The following is a 19,814-nucleotide window of genomic DNA, read 5'->3' as shown; positions in this document are numbered from 1 at the left end:
CCCTGAAGCCAGGAGTGCAAGAGGGATTGGTGCGCAGAGATCCCTCTTGCTCTCCTGGGTTCAGGGATAGCCGCGCATCCTGCATTCGCTCCATAAGACTCACACACATTTCCCCTTACTTTTTAGGAGGGGAAAAGTGTGTCTTATAGAGCGAAAAATATGGTAATTTTCCAGTGGAGCCCATAGGGCAGTTTACAAGTATCCAGTGGATAAGAAAGCCTGAGTTAAGAAGCACCATGGGCTCAGGGATAGAGCATGCCTGGCATTGCCAGGGAGGGCGAGGAATGCCCCTTGTTCAAAATCCTGGAGAGCCACTGCCAGCCAGTGTAGACAATATTGAGATAGATGGATCAAAGGTCTGACTCCATATAAGACACCTTCCTACATTCCTAATATGCTACAACTTTGTTACAGCTGGGTGGACCTGTTTGCAGAACTTCCAAGTTATTTCGATGGTATCTGGCAACAGACTTTCATGCTATCCCCCATCACGTCCACACCCACTAACTGGAGTTAGCTTGTTTTGGGAATGTGCTATATGATGCCATGCTTCTTTTCTTAGGAGTGACTTGACAATGACACCAGAAACATGGCTCATAAATTAATATGGACTACGTACTGACAGTTGCCCAGCTTTCACTTCATTTATTCACCATGGCTTCAAATCCTTTGAAATTTTTGGTGTTGCTGTTTTCAGTCATATCTGCTCCCACCATGTCACTGGACTCCCAAGAGAACAAAAAGCAGACTGCCCATTTGTGCGCAAATCAGAGAGGCAGAAATGAAACCTGAAGTCACCCGCAATGGGGAAAAAGGCTCCCAGTTGATCAATGGCCTGGATTCATTCTTTTAAAACATCATTCTTGCCACCAGATTTCAGCTTGCAAAGCATTAAAGAATTTGTGGCTTGGCCTGAAAATGCAGGGATGGTTTCTCTGCCTTAGGTGGACTGTGTTTTAGACAATGATTTAATGCATCCAGCTGGAGCGGATGTAAAAAAGCTAACTCAAACTCTACGTTGCTAATTAACTGGGTACAAAGATGCCACCACAAAGGACCCATCAATTATGGGAGGAATCTCAGTGGGACGCAGAACAGATACCCTTTTAAAAAGATATGGTGGGTTTTTTATTTAAGAACCCAGAGATTCATAGTATATCTTTTTCTATAGCACAACACGTTTAACCGTGATGAACTCGTAGAGAATTGTTGAAAGTTAACGGCGCTTTTGTGCTGTAAAAACAGAAGCAGCAGCAAAAAATGTTGTCGACATAAGCCTCAGCTCTGAAAGAAGGGCACATCTGTGGGGAATACAGCACCACTGGGACTTAAAATGGAGAGCACAAACCCAGAAAATTTGCACACCCCTCTAGAGAGCTGGGGTTCAACATTCTAGCAGGTTGTTTTAAATCAAAATGCGAAATCTAATGTCCGTTCTTTATCCCTCCAAAAACTAAAAGCAAAGACCCTCGAAGCATCTCTGTTTTCCAGGGAAAGTCTCAGACTCACAGAAGCCTTCCCAGTTTCTGATATGATCTTGGAATGTCATGCTTTTCCTTAGGACATCCCAATTTTATTGGAGAAATGATGGAGGATACGGAGTTATCCAACCCCTGAGCCGTCTGAAAGCAGCCCTGTATAGGGAATTTTTTTAATGTTTAATGTTTTATTATGTTTTTATATACGTTGAAAGCTGCCCTGGTGGGAGGGGTATAAATAGTAGTAGTAGTAGTAGTAGCAGCAGCAGTTATTGAATAGGACATCTCTATTTTCATCAGAGGAATGCGGGTGGCGCTGTGGGTTAAACCACAGAGCCTAGGACTTGCTGATCAGAAGGTTGACGGTTCGAATCCCCGCGACAGGGTGAGCTCCCGTTGTTCGGTCCCTGCTCCTGTCAACCTAGCAGTTTGAAAGGATGTCAAGGTGCAAGTAGATAAATAGGTACCGCTCTGGCGGGAAGGTAAACGGCGTTTCCGTGTGCTGCTCTGGTTCGCTAGAAGTGGCTTAGTCATGCTGGCCACATGACCCGGAAGCTGTACGCTGGCTCCCTCGGCCAATAAAGCAAGATGAGCACCGCAACCCCAGAGTCGTCCGTGACTGGACCTAATGGTCAGGGGTTACCTTTATTTTCATCAGAGAAATATTGGAGGGTATGAGAGCCTCTCTTCTTCTGCTCCTTATGACCCTCCTGACCCCTTGCTCTCCCCTTTCTCTCTAGAGCTCAGCTCCTTTGCTTCCATGTGCCTTGGCTTTCCTTCCATTGGGAAATGGCCGCAGCTCAGTTTTAGAGGATCTGACTTACATACTGAGTTCAATCCCTGGCATTGCCAAACAGAGAGCAGCTGCCAATCAGTGTAGGCAAAATTGAACCAGACAGACCAATGGTCTTACTCAGTATGAAGCAACTTCAGATGTTCCACAGCTGCCGTCATTTGCCCATGTGAAGTATTCCTCATCTCCATCGCTAACTGCCTGGTTTCCATTCTAGCATCCCTCCCAAGCAAGCCATCCATATACAGTGGTTCCTCGGGTTAAGAACTTAATTCGTTCTGGAGGTCTGTTCTTAACCTGAAACTGTTCTTAACCTGAAGCACCACTTTAGCTAATGGGGCCTCTCGCTGCCGCCACACGATTTCTGTTCTCATCCTGAAGCAAAGTTCTTAACCCGAGGTACTATTTCTGGGTTAGTGGAGTCTATAACCTGAAGCGTCTGTAACCTGAAGTGTATGTAACCCGAGGTACCACTGTATATATGCTTAGGATGCTTCCTTTAGCTGTTGGTTGATTTTAGAACACAGTAATAAAGAACATCATTAGGGACACGGGTGGCGCTGTGGGTAAAAGCCTCAGCGCCTAGGGCTTGCCGATCGAAAGGTCGGTGGTTCGAATCCCCGTGGCGGGGTGCGCTCCCGCTGCTCGGTCCCAGCGCCTGCCAACCTAGCAGTTCGAAAGCACCCCTGGGTGCAAGTAGATAAATAGGGACCGCTTACTAGCGGGAAGGTAAACGGCGTTTCCGTGTGCAGCTCTGGCTTGCCAGAGCAGCGATGTCACGCTGGCCACGTGACCCGGAAGTGTCTCCGGACAGCGCTGGCCCCCGGCCTCTTGAGTGAGATGGGCGCACAACCCTAGAGTCTGTCAAGACTGGCCCGTACGGGCAGGGGTACCTTTACCTTTACCTTAATAAAGAACATCAGAAAGCCATCAAATCTAGCACGTGGGGGGGCACTTTAATTAAATTATATAATTTGGTATTTGAACGATTGGTTTTCATAATTGTATCATAAATTGGCCTTTCTCTTTACCTTTACCTATATTACTTAACAGGCTCAGAGTACTTGAATTAGAGAACCAGCAACATTGACTGAGCCATTCTCCTCTCTGAAACAGATATATATGGACCTTGAGTCCAATTCTGACTCACTGCATAAATGCATAACGTGGGAGAAAGCTAGTGACAGCATCATAGATTAAGTTTGAGAACCAAGGTACCCACTGTATTAACAATGTAGACAAAGACATCTTTTTTCTTTTGTAGAAAGGAGGGCGGGAGAGACATTCCCATCCACCAGCAATCCTTATCTCCTTTGAATCTGCAGCTCAATTGGAAACCCTGTTAAAAGGCTATTAGAATCTTCAGGTAACAGACCTTGCAGGGCTTTGAAAAAACCGGTGCAGCAATTTGCTGTTTGTGTTTGGCATGGGAGCCCCAGCCACTTCCATTGCCTGGACTGCAAACAGCTTCTGTCACTAGCCGTGAAAATCAATTCCACAATAAGGAGGGTAAAACGGGCTCCAGGATCTCTTGCCTTTAGGACCAACTGACGCAGTAGAGCCTCCTTCTGGGCACTAGCAGGATCTACAAGCCGTTTTACAAAGAACGCTCCCCAAAGGCTTTGTGAAACAAATAACAGTTCAGGTACTATTAATAACTTTCCTGGGGAGCCTCGCAGGAGACTTGGCTCTGTAAAGTCTGAATTACAACGATGCGCGGCGTAAGCAGCAGGAAGCGATGCCAAGTGGGGGGGTTGGAATCAGCTAAATGCTTGGTTTTATTTGCCTCTTTTGTGTTCAGGATTACAGTAATTGCCTAGAATGCCCTTTCTTCCAAATAACAGTATTCAAATATCCTTAAAGGCAATAAAGCATTGTTTTATATTGCTCGAAGTAAAAGGTCGTGTTAGTGAAAGTAAATTGTACATTATTGTGCCGGTGATCTTGCTGACAATTGTCTGCTATGCCTTAGGAAAAAGAGGAATACCCCCACCCCCCCACCCCCCAAAAAATAAACCTCTCTCTCCCTTCCAGGATAAAAAATCATAGATGACCGCAGCAGGAAAGGAGATAACAGTTAGTGAATGCTGTTCCTGATGATTCACTAGTTTATCAGTAGGAAGACATTGCTTTCACAGTCAGATTAAGCATAACTGGAAAGAATGTTATTTTAATTAATTTTTATTGGGCTTTTAATGTTTATTGGGCTCTTCCCCCCGCCCTACTCCCCGAAAGAGCAACAAAGAAAGGGTTTAGGAAGCAAATGTAGAACATTAACCACCTCAGATCGTGCCCACTGGGATAAGTCCTTACTTGAATCCTGACCGAGACAGCAAAGATTCCAACCAAGCCAGCTTTGACCCATGAGTGTCTGTGCATTATGAGAGTCGCATAACATTGTAGCTGCATTGTCACTGTGCTGGACATTCTAGTTCTCTAGTGCCTGTCACCAGTCCACCTTATCAATTGATGAAGCTGTCTTGTACTCAGCACCTACTTGATGGGCAGCTGCCCTGCACAGGACCTCAGTGTGTCCACACTCCAACAGAGGCACCAAGTTCCACCCAACATCAGGGGAGTGTCACATGTGCACTGTGTCAAGAGTGCAACACACATGCCATGCTGCGCACTCCAAGGCCCGGCAAGGCTTGCCATTGCCACTGCTGGAAGACCCGTGAAGGCCTGCCATCGCCACCGCAAGGCCCATTGCTATAAGGCCTGGACCCTCAAGATTGGGGGTGGGGCTCAGCCCCATCTAACCAGACTTGAGGGGGGCTTAAGACACTTCAGCCCTATGGAGTTTCCACCTATGCACTCCACAATCCTTTCCATTGGAGATATTTAATTGCAGAATCAATTAAAACGAAGATCTTCTGGATTCGCTCTACCACTGAGCTATGCCTCCATTTCCTCCTTAATTCTAGGATGACAACATCAGGCCTTGGAACAATTTGCTGATTTCAGTGCTGTGGTCCTAGGGTTGTGTTCAACATAGCACTAAGGCCAAGGTCACGTCAACACAACCTTCTTCCCCTCTCTCCTACCTGCAGACTCCCGAAATCTGTTCTGGACTTTTCACCAACCCTCCAGAGTAGATTTGGGGATGGTGCAGGAGAAAGTGGGATTCCTGTTATGCTTGTGAGAATCTGTGTGCTGCCTTATGCCGGCACGTGAATTTACTTCTATGTGTCCCCTACATTTCATCTTTGTGTAACCAATCTGGAGGATATATGCTGCATCAAATCTGGAAGATATATGGTGCATTAAATTCACAGAGAACATAGTTAAACAATTGATTTTGCAACCGCAAGAGGCAGCGATGGCCACTAACTTGGATGGCTTTAAGAGAAAATTAGACAAATTCATGGAGAATAAGGCTATCTACCCACAATGGCTATGTTCACTGGCAGAGACAGTAGGATTTGTTTTGCAAATAGTTATAAAACTGCAGTCACTTGCTGCTCAGGCTCCTCCACACATCCTTTTTCTTGCATCTATGATGATCAGTCGATGGTATTGGTGCAGTCACATACAAACAATTCAGAACGCAAGTTAAATAGGAGGAACACTCCATCAACAGGTCATCTGAATGAGCCTTTAGAGCAGCCACAGTTTCAGAATAAAAATTTGCTTGTGCCACTGAGCTGCTTATTGATAAGAAAGATGTTGGAAAACAAAAAAGAAACAATTCCTAGCAGTGCTTGGTTTATAACATAGAACACAACTATTTTATAATATGATCATGGGACATCCAGAAAGCAGCGGCAGAAACTCAGATATATAGGCTAGGTGCCAAATGGCTCCTTAAACCAGGGTTACAGTCACTAAAACAGAATATCTAGCTGCCATTTGGGGGCCAGAAGGCTCTAAAGTCATATTTTCCAATGCGACTTTTTGGTTCCTGAAATTTGTTTTGATTGTGCAGATAAAAGGTAACAGAAATCTACAGGATGTGTGAAAACGGTCAAGATCCAAGGATCCCCAGGCATGCGCCTCCAGGTGGTGATGTCAGACGCCAGCCTGACACCCAGGCATCTTCACTTGGCCACAAGTGGCTGATGGCCAGGAGCAAAATGGCTACTTTCTAACACTTATCAGTAATATTAAAACAAAGCAGCTACATAAGAACACAAATCATTCCCAAAATATAACTATGAACAAACCTCTTAGATATGTACTTCAAGTACAAACTGAATGAGGTGTGAGCTTCCTTTTGCCAAGTAATCTCACATATATCATGTCTAACTTGAGACAAATCAACTCTCATCTGTACATCAACACAAAACGAAGCCTTTCTCTTTTCTGATCTTTCATATTTGTCAGAATCTGTCATATTTCATGGCAGAACAGCCAATTTTCTTGAAGAGGCGTGTAGCTACTGCCTCTGGATGCATATCCAAAAAGAACTGTCATGACGCGGGTGGCGCTGTGGTCTAAACCACTGAGCTTCTTGGGCCTGCTGATCAGAAGGTCAGCGGTTCAAATCCCCGCAATGGAGTGAGTTCCTGTTGCTCTGTCCCAGCTCCTGCCACCTAGCAGTTCAAAAGCATGCCAGTGCAAGTAGATAAATAGGTACCGCTGTGGCAGGAAGGTAAGTGGCGTTTCTGTGCGCTCTGGTTTCCATCACTGTGTTCTGTTGCGCCAGAAGCTGTTTAGTCATGCTGGCTACATGACCGAAAAGCTGTCTGTGGACAAACGCCGGCACCCTCGGCCTGAAAGTGAGATGAGTGCCACAACCCCACAGTCACCTTTGACTGGGCTTAACCATCCAGGGGTCCTTTACCTTTACCATCTCCCATCATCCCTGACCACTGGCCATGCTGGTTGGGGCTGACTGGATTTTTAGTCCAGCAATAACTGGTCCAGGGGTATTTTACCCTTTTACCTTATCCAAAAAGAATTATTTTGATATTACACTATGCTGAAAAGTTTAAATGTTTCTTTGATTGTCCTTGAATCTTCCCACAACACTTGCCATCGTCTCCTGTCACACCCTTTGATAACCACTGCCTTTGAGCATATCCCGATTGCAGTGTTTCATTAACATACATCAGTAATGTAGAGAGCAGGGAATTATGCCAAGGAAGCTCACTGGCAACTCTTTCACCAATTTCTAGCTTTAAAAAATGGTATTATTTACCAAGGAACATTGCGAGAAGCACTTGAAAGGGACATATGCGCTGGCCCCACATGATACAGACTAGGTTGCAAAGCTTAAAATGAAAGATAAATTTTCTCAGTCCCTCCTTCCCCACTTCTCTGAAGTTCAATAGTTTGATCCTTTGCAGCAGACATCCTTATAGCAACAGCCTTGTGAAAGAGATGTGGTTGCACAAATGATAACCGTTATCTTCTTTGCATGCTCACTGGTCCATTTCTTAAAATACTTCACCTAGCCAGATGCTTTGATATTTTAATGTCAAACAGACAGGAAAGGTTTTTCCTCTGAACCAAGTGAATGCAGGCATCAGATTCCATTAGAAGCGGCTCTTTTAGCTAGATAACAGCCACCGTGGCCACCTGATGAACAGCGATTTATATGAAGTGAGTAGAAACTCTGCTCCAAGTTTTTCTAAGCTATGAAACTGCAGAAATCTAGCTGAGAATTACCACGCACAATAGTGGTCACCAGAACCAAAATGGCTAAGCTGCCTGCCTGGGCTCTTTTGGGAGAAGGGTGGGATACAAATTTAATAAACAAACAATAACAATAACAATAAAAAATGAGACATTTTGCCAATTGGGTAACTCCAGGCTGACATCCCACCCCACCCTCCCTCAGAATGATACTACTTGGTGACATAGCCCTCATCGTTCCTTGAGATGTCCAATTTGGACACAGTGACACACACCTTAATTAATTAATCCCATTTGGATTACTGTAATGTGTTCTCAGTGGGGCTGCCTTTCAAAGGGGATCAGAAACATCAGCTGGCTCAAAGAGCCACAGAAGGGTTGCCACCTTTGGTCAGGCAAAATAAATGACAAGTCAGGCAACATACGGGACGGGTCTAAGGGGAATTTGGGGGCTAAAAATGACTCTACCTGCTGCAGAAATAACTTCAAAGCAATCCATTACAATGATACATGGGGCCTCTGCTCCCATAAAAACTCTCTTTCCCAATCCCCACTGGGACTTCCTTATGAGTAGACATCCAAAGGATTGCAGCCTATAGCTTTTGGGTCCTTGTTTCAAAACCCCTGGAGTCTTACAGGATCACCCCCTAATTATTAAAATGGTAGAACTCACGAAGTCTAATATTTCAATGAAAATGTAACTTCACTATGCTGCGGAAATATGAACTCTGATCCTTTAACACAATTCTGCTTAACATTTCAACCGAAAGCCTTAATGTAATTACATGAACCCTTCCTTTGCTAACCAGAAAGCAATATTAGCATGCATCGTGTTCTGCCCTGTGTTACACACACGCACACACACACCACCCCAAGTCAAGTGACTGCTGATCCTCCTGGGTCCACAGAGTCATTCAAGAGAACAGCAGGTAGTAATTTTAAAAACAAATTGCCCAGAAAAAGCTTTTATTGTTGATCACTTGTTATAAGACTTGCCATTTGCAAGTAATTGGACATTCAACCGAAACTGACCTTTTATGAGAGCCAAGTGGTAATATAAATGAAATTAATATATTCTTTATTGCAGACAGATAAAAAGAGTGACCCGAGCTTTTAACACACTGCTTGACCTCTGTGGTGTTTGAACATCACCAAGTCTCTGGAACGCTACAAGGTACCCTGGGAAGAAAAAAGGAGCAAAGCAGCTGAAGAAATGGTTTTAGTACATTAGCACTTAGCTAATGCACAGAATACCTGCAGCTTTCACAACCTTCCCTTTGCATTAGATGAAAAAAAATATATAGCTGCAATACAATACACTGAAAAAAGCATCACTGATTGGGGCTGTCACTGCTAAGGAAAGGGTGACTAGCTTGTGTATGAATCAAAGAAAGGTAAAGGACCCCTGGGTGGTTAAGTTCAGTCAAAGGCGACTATGGGGTTGTGGCGCTCATCTCGCTCTCAGGCCGAGGCAGCTGGCATTTCTCCACAGACAGCTTTCCAGGTCATGTGGCCAGCAGAACTAAACCACTTCTGGCACAACAGAACACTGTGACAGAAACCAGAGCGCATGGAAACACAATTTACCTTCCCACCAGAGCGGCACCTATTTATCTACTTGAACTGGTATGCTTTCAAACTGCTAGGTTGGCAGGAGCTGGGACAGAGCAACGGGAGTTCACTCTGTCACAGGGATTCGAACCACTGACCTTCTGATCGGCAAGCCCAAGAGGCTCAGTGGTTTAGACCACAGCGCCACCTGCATCCCACCCGTAAGGTTCTCATTTAAAATTGAAATAGGACTCACTTTATAACATCATAATTACTGTTTCCATTTAAACTCTCTCTTTGAGGAACTCAGTTTCAACTTACAAATTTAAAGCTCCTCCCCCCTTTTTTTACAGGAAACAAACTTACAGTAATTATAAGATGAAGTTCAGTGATGCCCATAGACAATTCTCTGGCTGAATACACAGCTTACATTTAAAGCACATTACTTTCCCCAAAGAATCAAGGGAACTGTAGTTTGCTATTGGGCCTGGGAACTGTAGCTCTGGAGGGAGTAAACTGCAGTTCTCATGATTCTTTGGGAGAGGATGTGCTTTAAATGTATGGGGCATATGCAACCTCTGTTTCTCACATTCTCACTCTTATTGCAAGGACAAACAATGACAGATGAATTTGTAAGTCACAATGAGCCCTTCAGTCAGAATGTGGAGCGCTGAAATAAATACTAGTCAGTTGCTTCTTTTTACTATTTAATGCAGGTTTGAGGAATTCATTCTACAAGACCAAGGTGAACTGAAATGCTTGACATTCCACTTAACTGTTTCTGAGTACAACTGTGTATTTAAAGAAAATGCTTGAAGTTAAGTTTCTTCACAAAAGAAAGATGTTGGTAAGGCCAAAGCTCTCAATGTGGGAAAGAGTTGTGCAGTTGCATAGTGAGTGTGGGGAAGGTTGCCCCGGATGCAAAATGGTTAGGAAATGGAAAATGGCTTCTCCATGTGAACCAGGAAGTGAACTCTCCAGACAACTCTTATTTTCTTATCTCTGTGGTTGTGATCTCCTGGGTGATGTGGATGCCCTTAGGCCAGGGGTCTGCAACCTGCAGCTCCGGAGCCGCATGTGGCTCTTTTACACCTTTGCCACGGCTCCGGGGCGGATACTAGCGAGGGGAGGAGGCACATTGTGCGCCCCGACACTCCCCACTGTGGCGGGCGCTGTACCTGCTGTGACGTCGCATGAGGGCGGTGCGTGCGTTAGTCACGCACCGTACCGACGTCACCTTCCCACCTGCTGTCAGATTGGAGGGCAGCGGCGCACATGCTTTAAATGTCGCAATGGTTTTGCGGCTCCCAGGTGTTTTTTCCTTCGGAAACAGGTCCAAGTGGCTCTTTTTGTCTTAAAGGTTGCAGACCCCTGCCTTAGGCAGTTGAATATGCACACATACTCTGTCCATTTTCCTCCCTCCAACTACCACCTTCCACATGGCCCCGGGCACTGGCAACCCACACTTTGCCACTGGAGCTGTTTGTATCCTGTCTACACAACTTCCTTTCCAGATGTTATAGTGGAGGCATTAAAAAAAGAGTGGGCAGCATATTTGCCATAACAGTTGAAGCTGACTATAATCTGAAGGATTATCTTCTATATAGGAATCTATGGTTTTAATGGAACCTCTGACATTCCAGTAATAAGTTCCACCAGAACTTTGTATAGGATGCTGCCTTGAAATGACTCAGACCATTCAGCTAGATAGCTCAGCAGAGTCTAAGCTAATGGTCACCAGCTATTCAGGCTTCAGGCAAGGACCTTTCCAGCCCTGAAGATGCCACCATATGTGGGAAGGGACAGTATCTCCATGGGAGAACACGTACGTTGTATGAAGGTCTCTGGTTTAGGGTAGCTTGCTTTATAGAGGACAGTCCTCAACTTTAAGGGCTCTCCAATCCATTTCCATGCGCTCTGGCTTCTGTCATGGTGTTCTGTTGCACCACCAGTGGCTTAGTCATGCTGGCCACATGACCTGTAAAGATGTCTGTAGACAAACACCAGCTCCCTCAGCCTGAAAGCAGAGATTAGCACCGCACCCCAAAGTCAAATTTGACTGGACCTAACCATCCAGGGGTCCTTTACCTACTGGTAAAGAACCCTAAGAAGGAAGAGATGAGGTCTTGAAGTTGCCCATCAACAACACTTGGACAGAAGCAAGCAGACATGTCATCTGGTCACGATCTTCTGCACTACAGGAATATGCACTGTATTTACGTTATAGCAATTATTTCATAAGCATATAGTGTAACACATGCAAATATATGTCCTATTAAGTACCCCTTTCCCCCGCTTTTTAGGCAATGTCTAAGTGACCATGATAAACCTGTATGCACTGTGTTTTATCCTGGGGATATTATCTGTCCCCTCCTTCCATCTTGATCTAACATACTGCCTTCTAATAGCAAGATTCTTGCCCTTTTACCGTCATATGAAATCACAAGTAGCTCCAGTTTTCAGGCCACTCAGTAATTCCTGTAGAAGATTTGCTTAAAACGATGTAAAAGATCTTGTTGCAGAACTGTGTATGGGCTTCACAGCTTTCAAAGAGGTCCCAATTTATGCCATACAATTATTATAGGTACTATTCGATTCATTTCTGTTCTGCGGGCTGTTGATGCATTGAAGAACTGCATCCAACATTACTCACAAGCAGCAGTCTTTTAAAAGCAGTTTTCAGCCATCTCTGATCCATCAGCCTCGCAGGCCAAAAGATGATGAAGAAGAAAGCTCTTTTCACAGGGTTTTGTGCGAGACCAGCTACTGGCCCCCATATAATGGGAATTCTGCCTCTACCTCCAGTGCTCTAAAAAGGAATTTGCAACACTGCACATTCTCCATGCATGCAAATCCCCAAACAGATTTAGATGTATGTGCTCTGTTTCAAAATTTGCTAGCTGGCACATAAAAATTGTTACACTTAGCAATTTAGCACAAGTATAATAAGAACGTCAGAGTATTATGCTTGGAGTCACATGTTTGCTGTGGCTTCTGAAAAAGATCATGAGAACAAGAAGAAAGCATTACAAACTCAGAGACGTCACCACTCTAGTAGTAACACTGCATTGTTTTATATTCCAACATAAAAAAATATATAACTTGAGCTTCTGGATAGAAAAAGTTAAGAAGAATGCAAGTATTCATTCTAAACAAAACATTCAGTTTGATACAAAAGTGACTTAATAAAAATGTTTATGAAGCATCTGAACTGGTGCTTCAGTTCAGATGTATTGGTACTCTGAGGCTGCCATACAGACTGAATCTAAATAACCTTATTTCAGCCATGCACTGTCAATCTACGATATCCCTAGAATTTTGATCCAAGGATACTTAATTTTGACCAACACAGTATTCTTCACATTTCTTTTTTACACCCTGTTATCAAACATATCAGCTAATCTGTTTACAGGAGATCCAAAAAAGTCCCATGCAGCCTTTTTTCTATTTAAAAAGGTAAGAATGTGCAACTGTAATAAAAGCTGGACTATTTATTTCTAGCCTTTGCCTTCCACCTTTCCTCCAATGAGCTCATGGTGGTATATATAGCTCTGCTCCTCAAAAAAAAACAACCCTGTGGTGCAGGTTAGGCTGAGAGTGACTGACTGCCGTGAGAATTGGAACAATGACCTCCCAGGTTGACTAACCACTACGCCACACTGTCTCTCTATATTTGTTGATACTGAAACTAAAGGCTCATCCACATGTCCTGTTGCTCCACTGCTTTCCCACTGGGGGGAAACATCTCTTTAGCACTCAGTTTGCTCCAATTTAGCACTAAAGAGTGGGCTTTTCAAGGAGTGGGGGATAAACAAAAGTATGGACAAGCTCTTCATCAATACACTATGAAATCTGATGCACAACTGCAGATTTCTTTTAGAAAAAAAAGAAAAACCAAGCTAACTACTGAACTGTTCGTATATTTTGCATACGGGGGCCAACAATAAAAACAGACCGAGAGACCCAACTCTTCAGGTTGTTGGCAGTCTGTGCATAACAGTGACAAAAGAAACATCACAACATTTAATGCCGGCATGTCTTTCCCAAACCAGCTTTTTCTTTAATTGAGGCACTCAGCATTACGCACAAAAGAGTACACTGCCAATTACATTCCCTTATAACAATGCAGCCCTCTCCAAGGAAAGTCTACCTCTCCCTCAAATATATTGACAACCAAGCCAAACGTCTCCATTAAATTGCATCAACTTCTTACTGAAGTGAGATGAGCCCACACCCCACAGTCTCCTGTGAATGGACTTAACTGTCCGGGGGCCATTTACCCTTTTTTACCTTTTGCATCCAACAGCACTAAAAAGTCAAGAGACGCTTAGTCAAAAAAGAGAAAAAAAGCATCTACCTGGATCTGGTTGCAATTTCGTATTCTGTACACATCAAAGGGGAGGAGATGGTGTTGAAGACTTAAGACAAAGTTGAAGATTAATATTGGATTTAACAGTGATTGATGTCGTTATTTAAACCAGAAGCCGATTATTAGGTTCCCCAGCACTTATTTCCGCTACTTTTGCAAATACTTGAACACTAATTAATGCAGCTCGTTCAAGCTTTGCTTTGGGAGCTATCTAAAAAAATGGAAAGGAGGATGCGCAAATCAAAACATTCAAGTGAGCAAATGGTAAGAGGAACCCAAACTATTCAAAATGTGATATCTGGTCTTTTTTATAAGAGAGAGAGAGAGAGAGAGAGAGAGAGAGAGAGAGAGAGAGAGAGGAGCCAGAGTAAAGCAGAAGCCATCCATCACTGACCTAAAATGAAATAACAGTCAGTCCAGGAAAAACTTGACTGAAGAACCCAGAGGCTTTTGGTCTCAGTCAGAAGAGAGCTCTTGTGTAATTGATTAGCAACTTGAGGGGAAGTTTAGAAACGGCACAGTGAGGCCTTTGAAAATTACTTGAAGCACAACACTTCACTTCTATTGCTCACTTCCCTGCCTGGCTTTCAGAATCCCAATTTGGCTAAAGCAAAGGGCATTCTGGTTTGCATTGTTGGGGTATTGGGGGGGGGGGCAAGCAAGTACTCCAAATTCATGGTCCTACCCAGTTTTTGTTAATGCGCCAGTACTCATCATGAAGTTGCTACAGTAAGTGTCACACTTACTGGGGGGGTGATGATACTGTGTAGCCTTGAGTACCCACAGAAAAAAGCCATGGTCCTATCAGTAACATCAATGCAACACAAACACTGTTCTAGTTTATGCCTGTTCCCAGACCGCAAGCGGTACAAATCTGCCTCCACTTTAAAGAAGACAGATTAGAAAGAGATGCAAAGTCCAAGAGTGATGTGGTTGCATTTGCCCTCTGATTACTTCCACGGTGCTCTAAGTGATGGCTAGATGTGGTTTGGGTGAAGGTTACCAGATGTCCCTGTTTCCAGATATACAGTCCCTAGATATACAGCTTTCTCAGCATTCACATGTAGATAGCAAACAATAAGTGTCCTCGGATTCATTGGGGGGGGGAACTGTTAACCTTAGTTTGGGTGGATTGTTCAGTTATATATGACAACAGCTGATCCATGTCCTGTTAAGAAGACCAGCACTGCATATAACTACATGCTCCATCCTAAATACATGGAAGGCTGTAGGTCAGGGATCGTGAACACCCAGTAGCCCCAGCTTACATTACCAATGGCCAGCAATGATGGACATCCTAGTCCAACAGCATATGGAAGCAACCATGATGTAATGATAATCAAGAGACAAAAATAAATTAAGGGGTCACCCTAGCAGTGGTAGAGAATGATGGAAGCAGCAGGCTTACAGTTTGCACTGGCCAGAACATTAAGTAGGGGGGAACAAGGAAAAATGCTGGCATAGCAAAGGGACTCAGATTGCACCCATTGCCACACTCAAAACAACCCATTTCAAGGGATGGGTTTCCCCTGGCAACAACCATCAGTAGATTCCAGGAACCAGATGACTTTCTAAGGATATCTTCCCCCATCTCTTTTGGCTCTTGGAAGCTCTGGTTTTCATTTAACCTTAGCCAATTTTTTTGTCCCTTTGCCATAGCCTGAGCCAACAGCGTCGAAACCAGTACCACATACTGAGCCCTGAAGTGCAGAGCAGCACACAGTTGCGGCCGCTCACAAAGTTGGGGCTGTGGATAATGTGGAACTTCACAAAAGTGCAGCTTCCATAGGCTGGAACGAGCCACGTGAATCACCCCTAATCTAAGAACAAGACTATCCATTTTCTAATAAATGAATAAGGAGTGCAAATGAGTGGTGTATGCACTTGTGACTTTTCTGGCAAACACCATTCATAGCCATACACCCATTTCAATAAATGTATCAAATGTAAAATCTTGTTATGGATGTCTAATGTTAAAACAGAGCTTTAGAGCCAAGCCAGATGTAACGTTAATCACATGGATGTAATTGAGAGACATATTTCATTAAAAAAATAAAACGTCCATGGCTTGGGGCAGTCCTGAGTATCTTAATGCCAAGACTACAGTAAACAGAAGGGGGAGTTTAGCCCTTCTGTGGTCGAGCCAAATCATACATCACTTCTGAGATGCTGCTACCTACATTGGAAGAGAAGGCTACACACACACACACAAATGTGTGTTTGTGTGTGCGGTCCTAACACTGTTCAGGCCCCCTACAGTTGCTATTTAATTCCTCTTTTTAAAAACCTGCATGTTAATTGCAATAAGCAGGTAACATCCCATCTAACTTGGCCCCAGAAATACATGCACAGAAAGCCAATGGGGAAATAAAATGGCCCATTGGCAGACAACTCTACCAGGGTCACCTCAAACCGAAACAGCTAACCTAGTTGGCAACCACGCAGGCCCCAGATTCACTTTAATCCCAGAGGTTAATCGGCATGTTTTAGGAACCGGCTGGCTGTGCGGCTCTGAAGATGTATGAATGCACCCCTGCAAACGGCCAACTATCAATATTAATTGCATCACTTAAGCCTAAGAAGGGAACAATCAGATTTAAACATGACATCTTTGAGTCTATGGTACCCTCTATGCGGACGACTTAATTCAGTCCTGGAAACTGCAGATGGTTTAATTCAGTGTTGGAAAGTGACAGGCAGCAAGTTTCAGTCAGGTAGGCTGCAGCAGCTGTTCCTTCTTCTTTCAGTCCTTTGCTCACACCCACCACAGGTCCTTCCTCCCCCTTTCTTTTCTTAATCACCGATTCATTCTTTGCACACTGAGTTCTGAAGATACAGCAGTGATAAGAGGACAGCAAGCAGCACAGAAATAGGCTTGTGAGGAAACCTGACATACCATTACTGTGCAAAGGGGAAGGGATAACTAATCATCCTTAGCAACTCAGAAGGTTAGTTGGACTTGAAGGTGGACCTTCAGAGGAGATCTTCATGGTAACTCACACCCCTAAAATCTTTTCATTTCCCCCAGATAGTTTGAAGTCTATGGTTGTTTTATTTCCCCTTTTTTTCCAGGTGAAGCAATGCTTTTACAGGTGCTCCACTGGAGAGGGGTAAGCAGACTCTTGAGCGAGGCAGAGCACACCCTACTGGCAAAGGACAACTGTCACGACCCCTTAATAAAGCCGGCCAGGTGCAAAATAAAAGGGGGCACCCCCTCCCATGCACACACAGATAAAAGACACAAGTTGGGGTCCTTCTCTTTCTGTAGTTTGTGGCAGACTGCTGTGCCACAAGCACGAAGGCCCGCTCTTTTAATGAAAGAGGCAACAGGCAGCCTCACTTACACCATCTAAAAGGGACTAGAAACTTGCGTTCCACTGTGCAATTCCAACTTAGAACTTGAAAAGAGCGGGGAGGGCAGCCTTCCCTCTGTTCTCGTCACATCTCCCCCAGGCGAAAAAAGTGAACATCTTGCCAAATAGCTCCGTCTCTTCTCTGCGCGCGCCCCCCTTCCCCAACTCGTTCTTCCCCCTGTTGGTCTCTTTGGAAATCTAAAACGGATTCTCTATTCACTGCACAATGAGGCAATTCATCGCCTAAGCAGCAGCAGAGTGGAAAAGCCACTGCTCTCTTTCCCTGGGAGGCGAAAGGAGAAGGGAGAGGGAGCGAGAGGGAGATATCCAGGCAAAGCGAGCGTTTCACCGGGGGTGGTTGGGGAAGGGGGGGAGAAAGAGGAACGAAGGCAGCCCCATGGCTACGCGAGTGCCGAGATTTCCCCTTGCCCAGGTGCTTACCTGCGATCTCCTGATAGGGGATGTTGAGCAGGCTGAATCCTTTGGCTTTGTACGCCTCCCTCACCTCGCCGCAGCTCCGCGCTTTCGCGTCCGCCGCTCCGGCGCGCAGCGACAGCAGCAGCCCCAGCAGCGCCCCGAGCAGCGCCCCGATCCAAGGAACCATGATGCCCAAAAAAGGGGGTAAGAACAGACCAAAAAGAAAGAAAAGAGACACCCCTCTTCTTTCACCCCCGCCTCCCCCCTCCAATCCCCAAAAAGAGAGCCCCTCGCCAAATCCACTTGGAAAGATAAATCCCACGGAAGAGCCTTCTACCAGAGCCCCGAGTCCTGCGCAGCCGTGCGCGCCTCGACAGAGCGCACCCCCGCGGGGGAAAGAGCAACCGGGAGCCCCCCTCCCGTCGCGGCCAAACTTTGCGAAGCCGGCTGGGAAGGCGAAGGAGGAGGGCGCACCCGAGGCAGGCGAGGCAAGGCGGCAGCCGCCCGCCCCTTCTCTCGTCTCTCCGCCTCCTTCTCCTCCTCCCTTCTTCCTTCCTCGGCGGGTCCCGTTAAAGTCCGGCCCGGCTCAACGCCGCTGGTGGTGGGGCGCGCTGATCCTCGGCGCCCGGGAGCGCGGAAAGCCCGGAGGTGCGGCGCGGAGGATGGAGATGGCGAAGCAGCCGCTGGCTTGGCTTTACGCACGGGGAGGAGGAGAGCCTGGAGAGGGTGGCTTGGCTTGGCTGTTGCGCGCTGCGCTGCTGGTGCTGCTGAGAGACGGACATCCAGGAAAGGAGAGCCGCTGCGCCGCGCAGCCTGCCCAGAACAGCAACAGCAGCAGCAGCAGCAGCAGCAGCAGCAGCAGCAGCAGCAGCAACCGCCTCCTGGTAGAACAGGCGGCCGCGGCAGCCTAGCAGGGAGCCGGCAGGAGCGCACGCGGGGCAGGCGGGCGAGCGGCCGAGGAACGTGCTCCACATTGCAGCGGCGGCTTGCCGGTGAGGAGGAGCGCGAAGGAAAACCCGGGATGGACTCCGAGTCGTGCCCCCCCCCCCCGCCCGCCGACCAACGCTGCCCGCTCCCAAAAGAAAAGAACGCCCCGCTCTCTCCAGAGGAGAGGAACCCCACAACGCACGTTTTCGCTCAGAGCACCCCCACTTTATTCATTAGGAAACGGGGGGGGGGCTCACGCGCGGAAAGGATGGGGGGTCCCTTAGCATCCCCTCCCCAAGTTAAGAACAAGGGTACCCTTGTAAGTGGGGCCCCCCATCCCACTCAGCAGGAGATATGTTGACATTAAGCAGGGGAATTGTACCCTGCTTATCTCCAGTGATACACGGATTTGGGGGGTGGGGGTGGTCCTGCTGATGTTGTTCCCATTGACCAGCATGACCAATGGTTAGTGGGGGGGGGGGAGCTGGAGTGCAGCAACGTCTGCAGCAGCTCAGGCTCTCCTTCCTTGCAGTGCCCTAGGAAATGTGGTGACATCAGGGACAGCGATAAAGAGGGTGACCAACTTTGCTTTTCATCAGTCCCTTCTTCTCGGTCCTTAACAATGCCTGGGTGTGCAGACATTGGCCAGGCATCCAGTGGCGTAGCGTGGGTTGTCAGCACCCGGGGCAAGGCAAGTAATTTGCGCCCCCTAACCCGTGGATTTGCGCCCCCTAACCTGTGGATTTGCCCTAACCCCAGATGTTGCGCCTGGTGCGGCCGCCCCCCCCCTGCACCCCCCACGCTACGCCACTGCAGGCATCATACAGTGAAAAGCTTCTGAGAAGCATTCTTAAACTAAGCAAAAGCTTTGCTCCATCTAACTCAGAATTGTGTTGCAGAGGTCTATTCCAGCCCTACCTGAAAATACCAGAGACTAAACCTGGACTTTCAGCATGCAAAGCATTTACTCCACCACTGAGTTATACTGCTCCATAAAAAAAAGGAACAGGAGCAGACACAACTGGATTCCCTCCACTCCAGTCAGTTGATCACCTTCAGTGCCAGATTTGGGGCAGTTCTCCTGCACAGGATGCCTTACTACCAAAGACTACCAAAGTCTGCCCCTGACACCTTATAACTGACTGCCAGATGTGAGGCTATGGATGACTGTTTTACCAAATCCATCTGCAGTACCTGAAGGAGGACTACGATTGGGGTATATTACCCTCTCCTCCTCATATCCTGCAGAACATGTAGCTTCGCTCACTTGCTTGAGTCACCTAGAACTACATGTTGCTGTGATTTATACTTTTGCCTCCATTTGTAGCATATTAAATATTAGGCTGACC

General features: G+C 46.1%; 1 protein-coding gene across 2 annotated transcripts in view; it reads right to left on the bottom strand.

Moving 5' to 3' along the window:
• Positions 1-17,749, bottom strand: part of GPC6 (glypican 6) — a 796,760-nt gene extending 779,011 nt beyond the window's left edge. For both annotated transcript variants that reach the window (XM_028728291.2, XM_028728294.2), the window contains exon 1: positions 17,563-17,749. In XM_028728291.2, coding sequence (XP_028584124.2) covers positions 17,563-17,725 — 163 coding nt within the window. In that variant the 5' untranslated portion in view covers positions 17,726-17,749. The remainder of the gene's footprint in view (positions 1-17,562) is intronic.
• Positions 17,750-19,814: the final 2,065 nt, after the last annotated feature.

This window comes from Podarcis muralis, chromosome 4 (genome assembly GCF_964188315.1).
Source record: "Podarcis muralis chromosome 4, rPodMur119.hap1.1, whole genome shotgun sequence".
Classification (NCBI taxonomy): domain Eukaryota; kingdom Metazoa; phylum Chordata; class Lepidosauria; order Squamata; family Lacertidae; genus Podarcis; species Podarcis muralis.
Note: the sequence above shows the minus strand (reverse complement) of the source record. Positions and strands in the feature narration are given on the sequence as shown.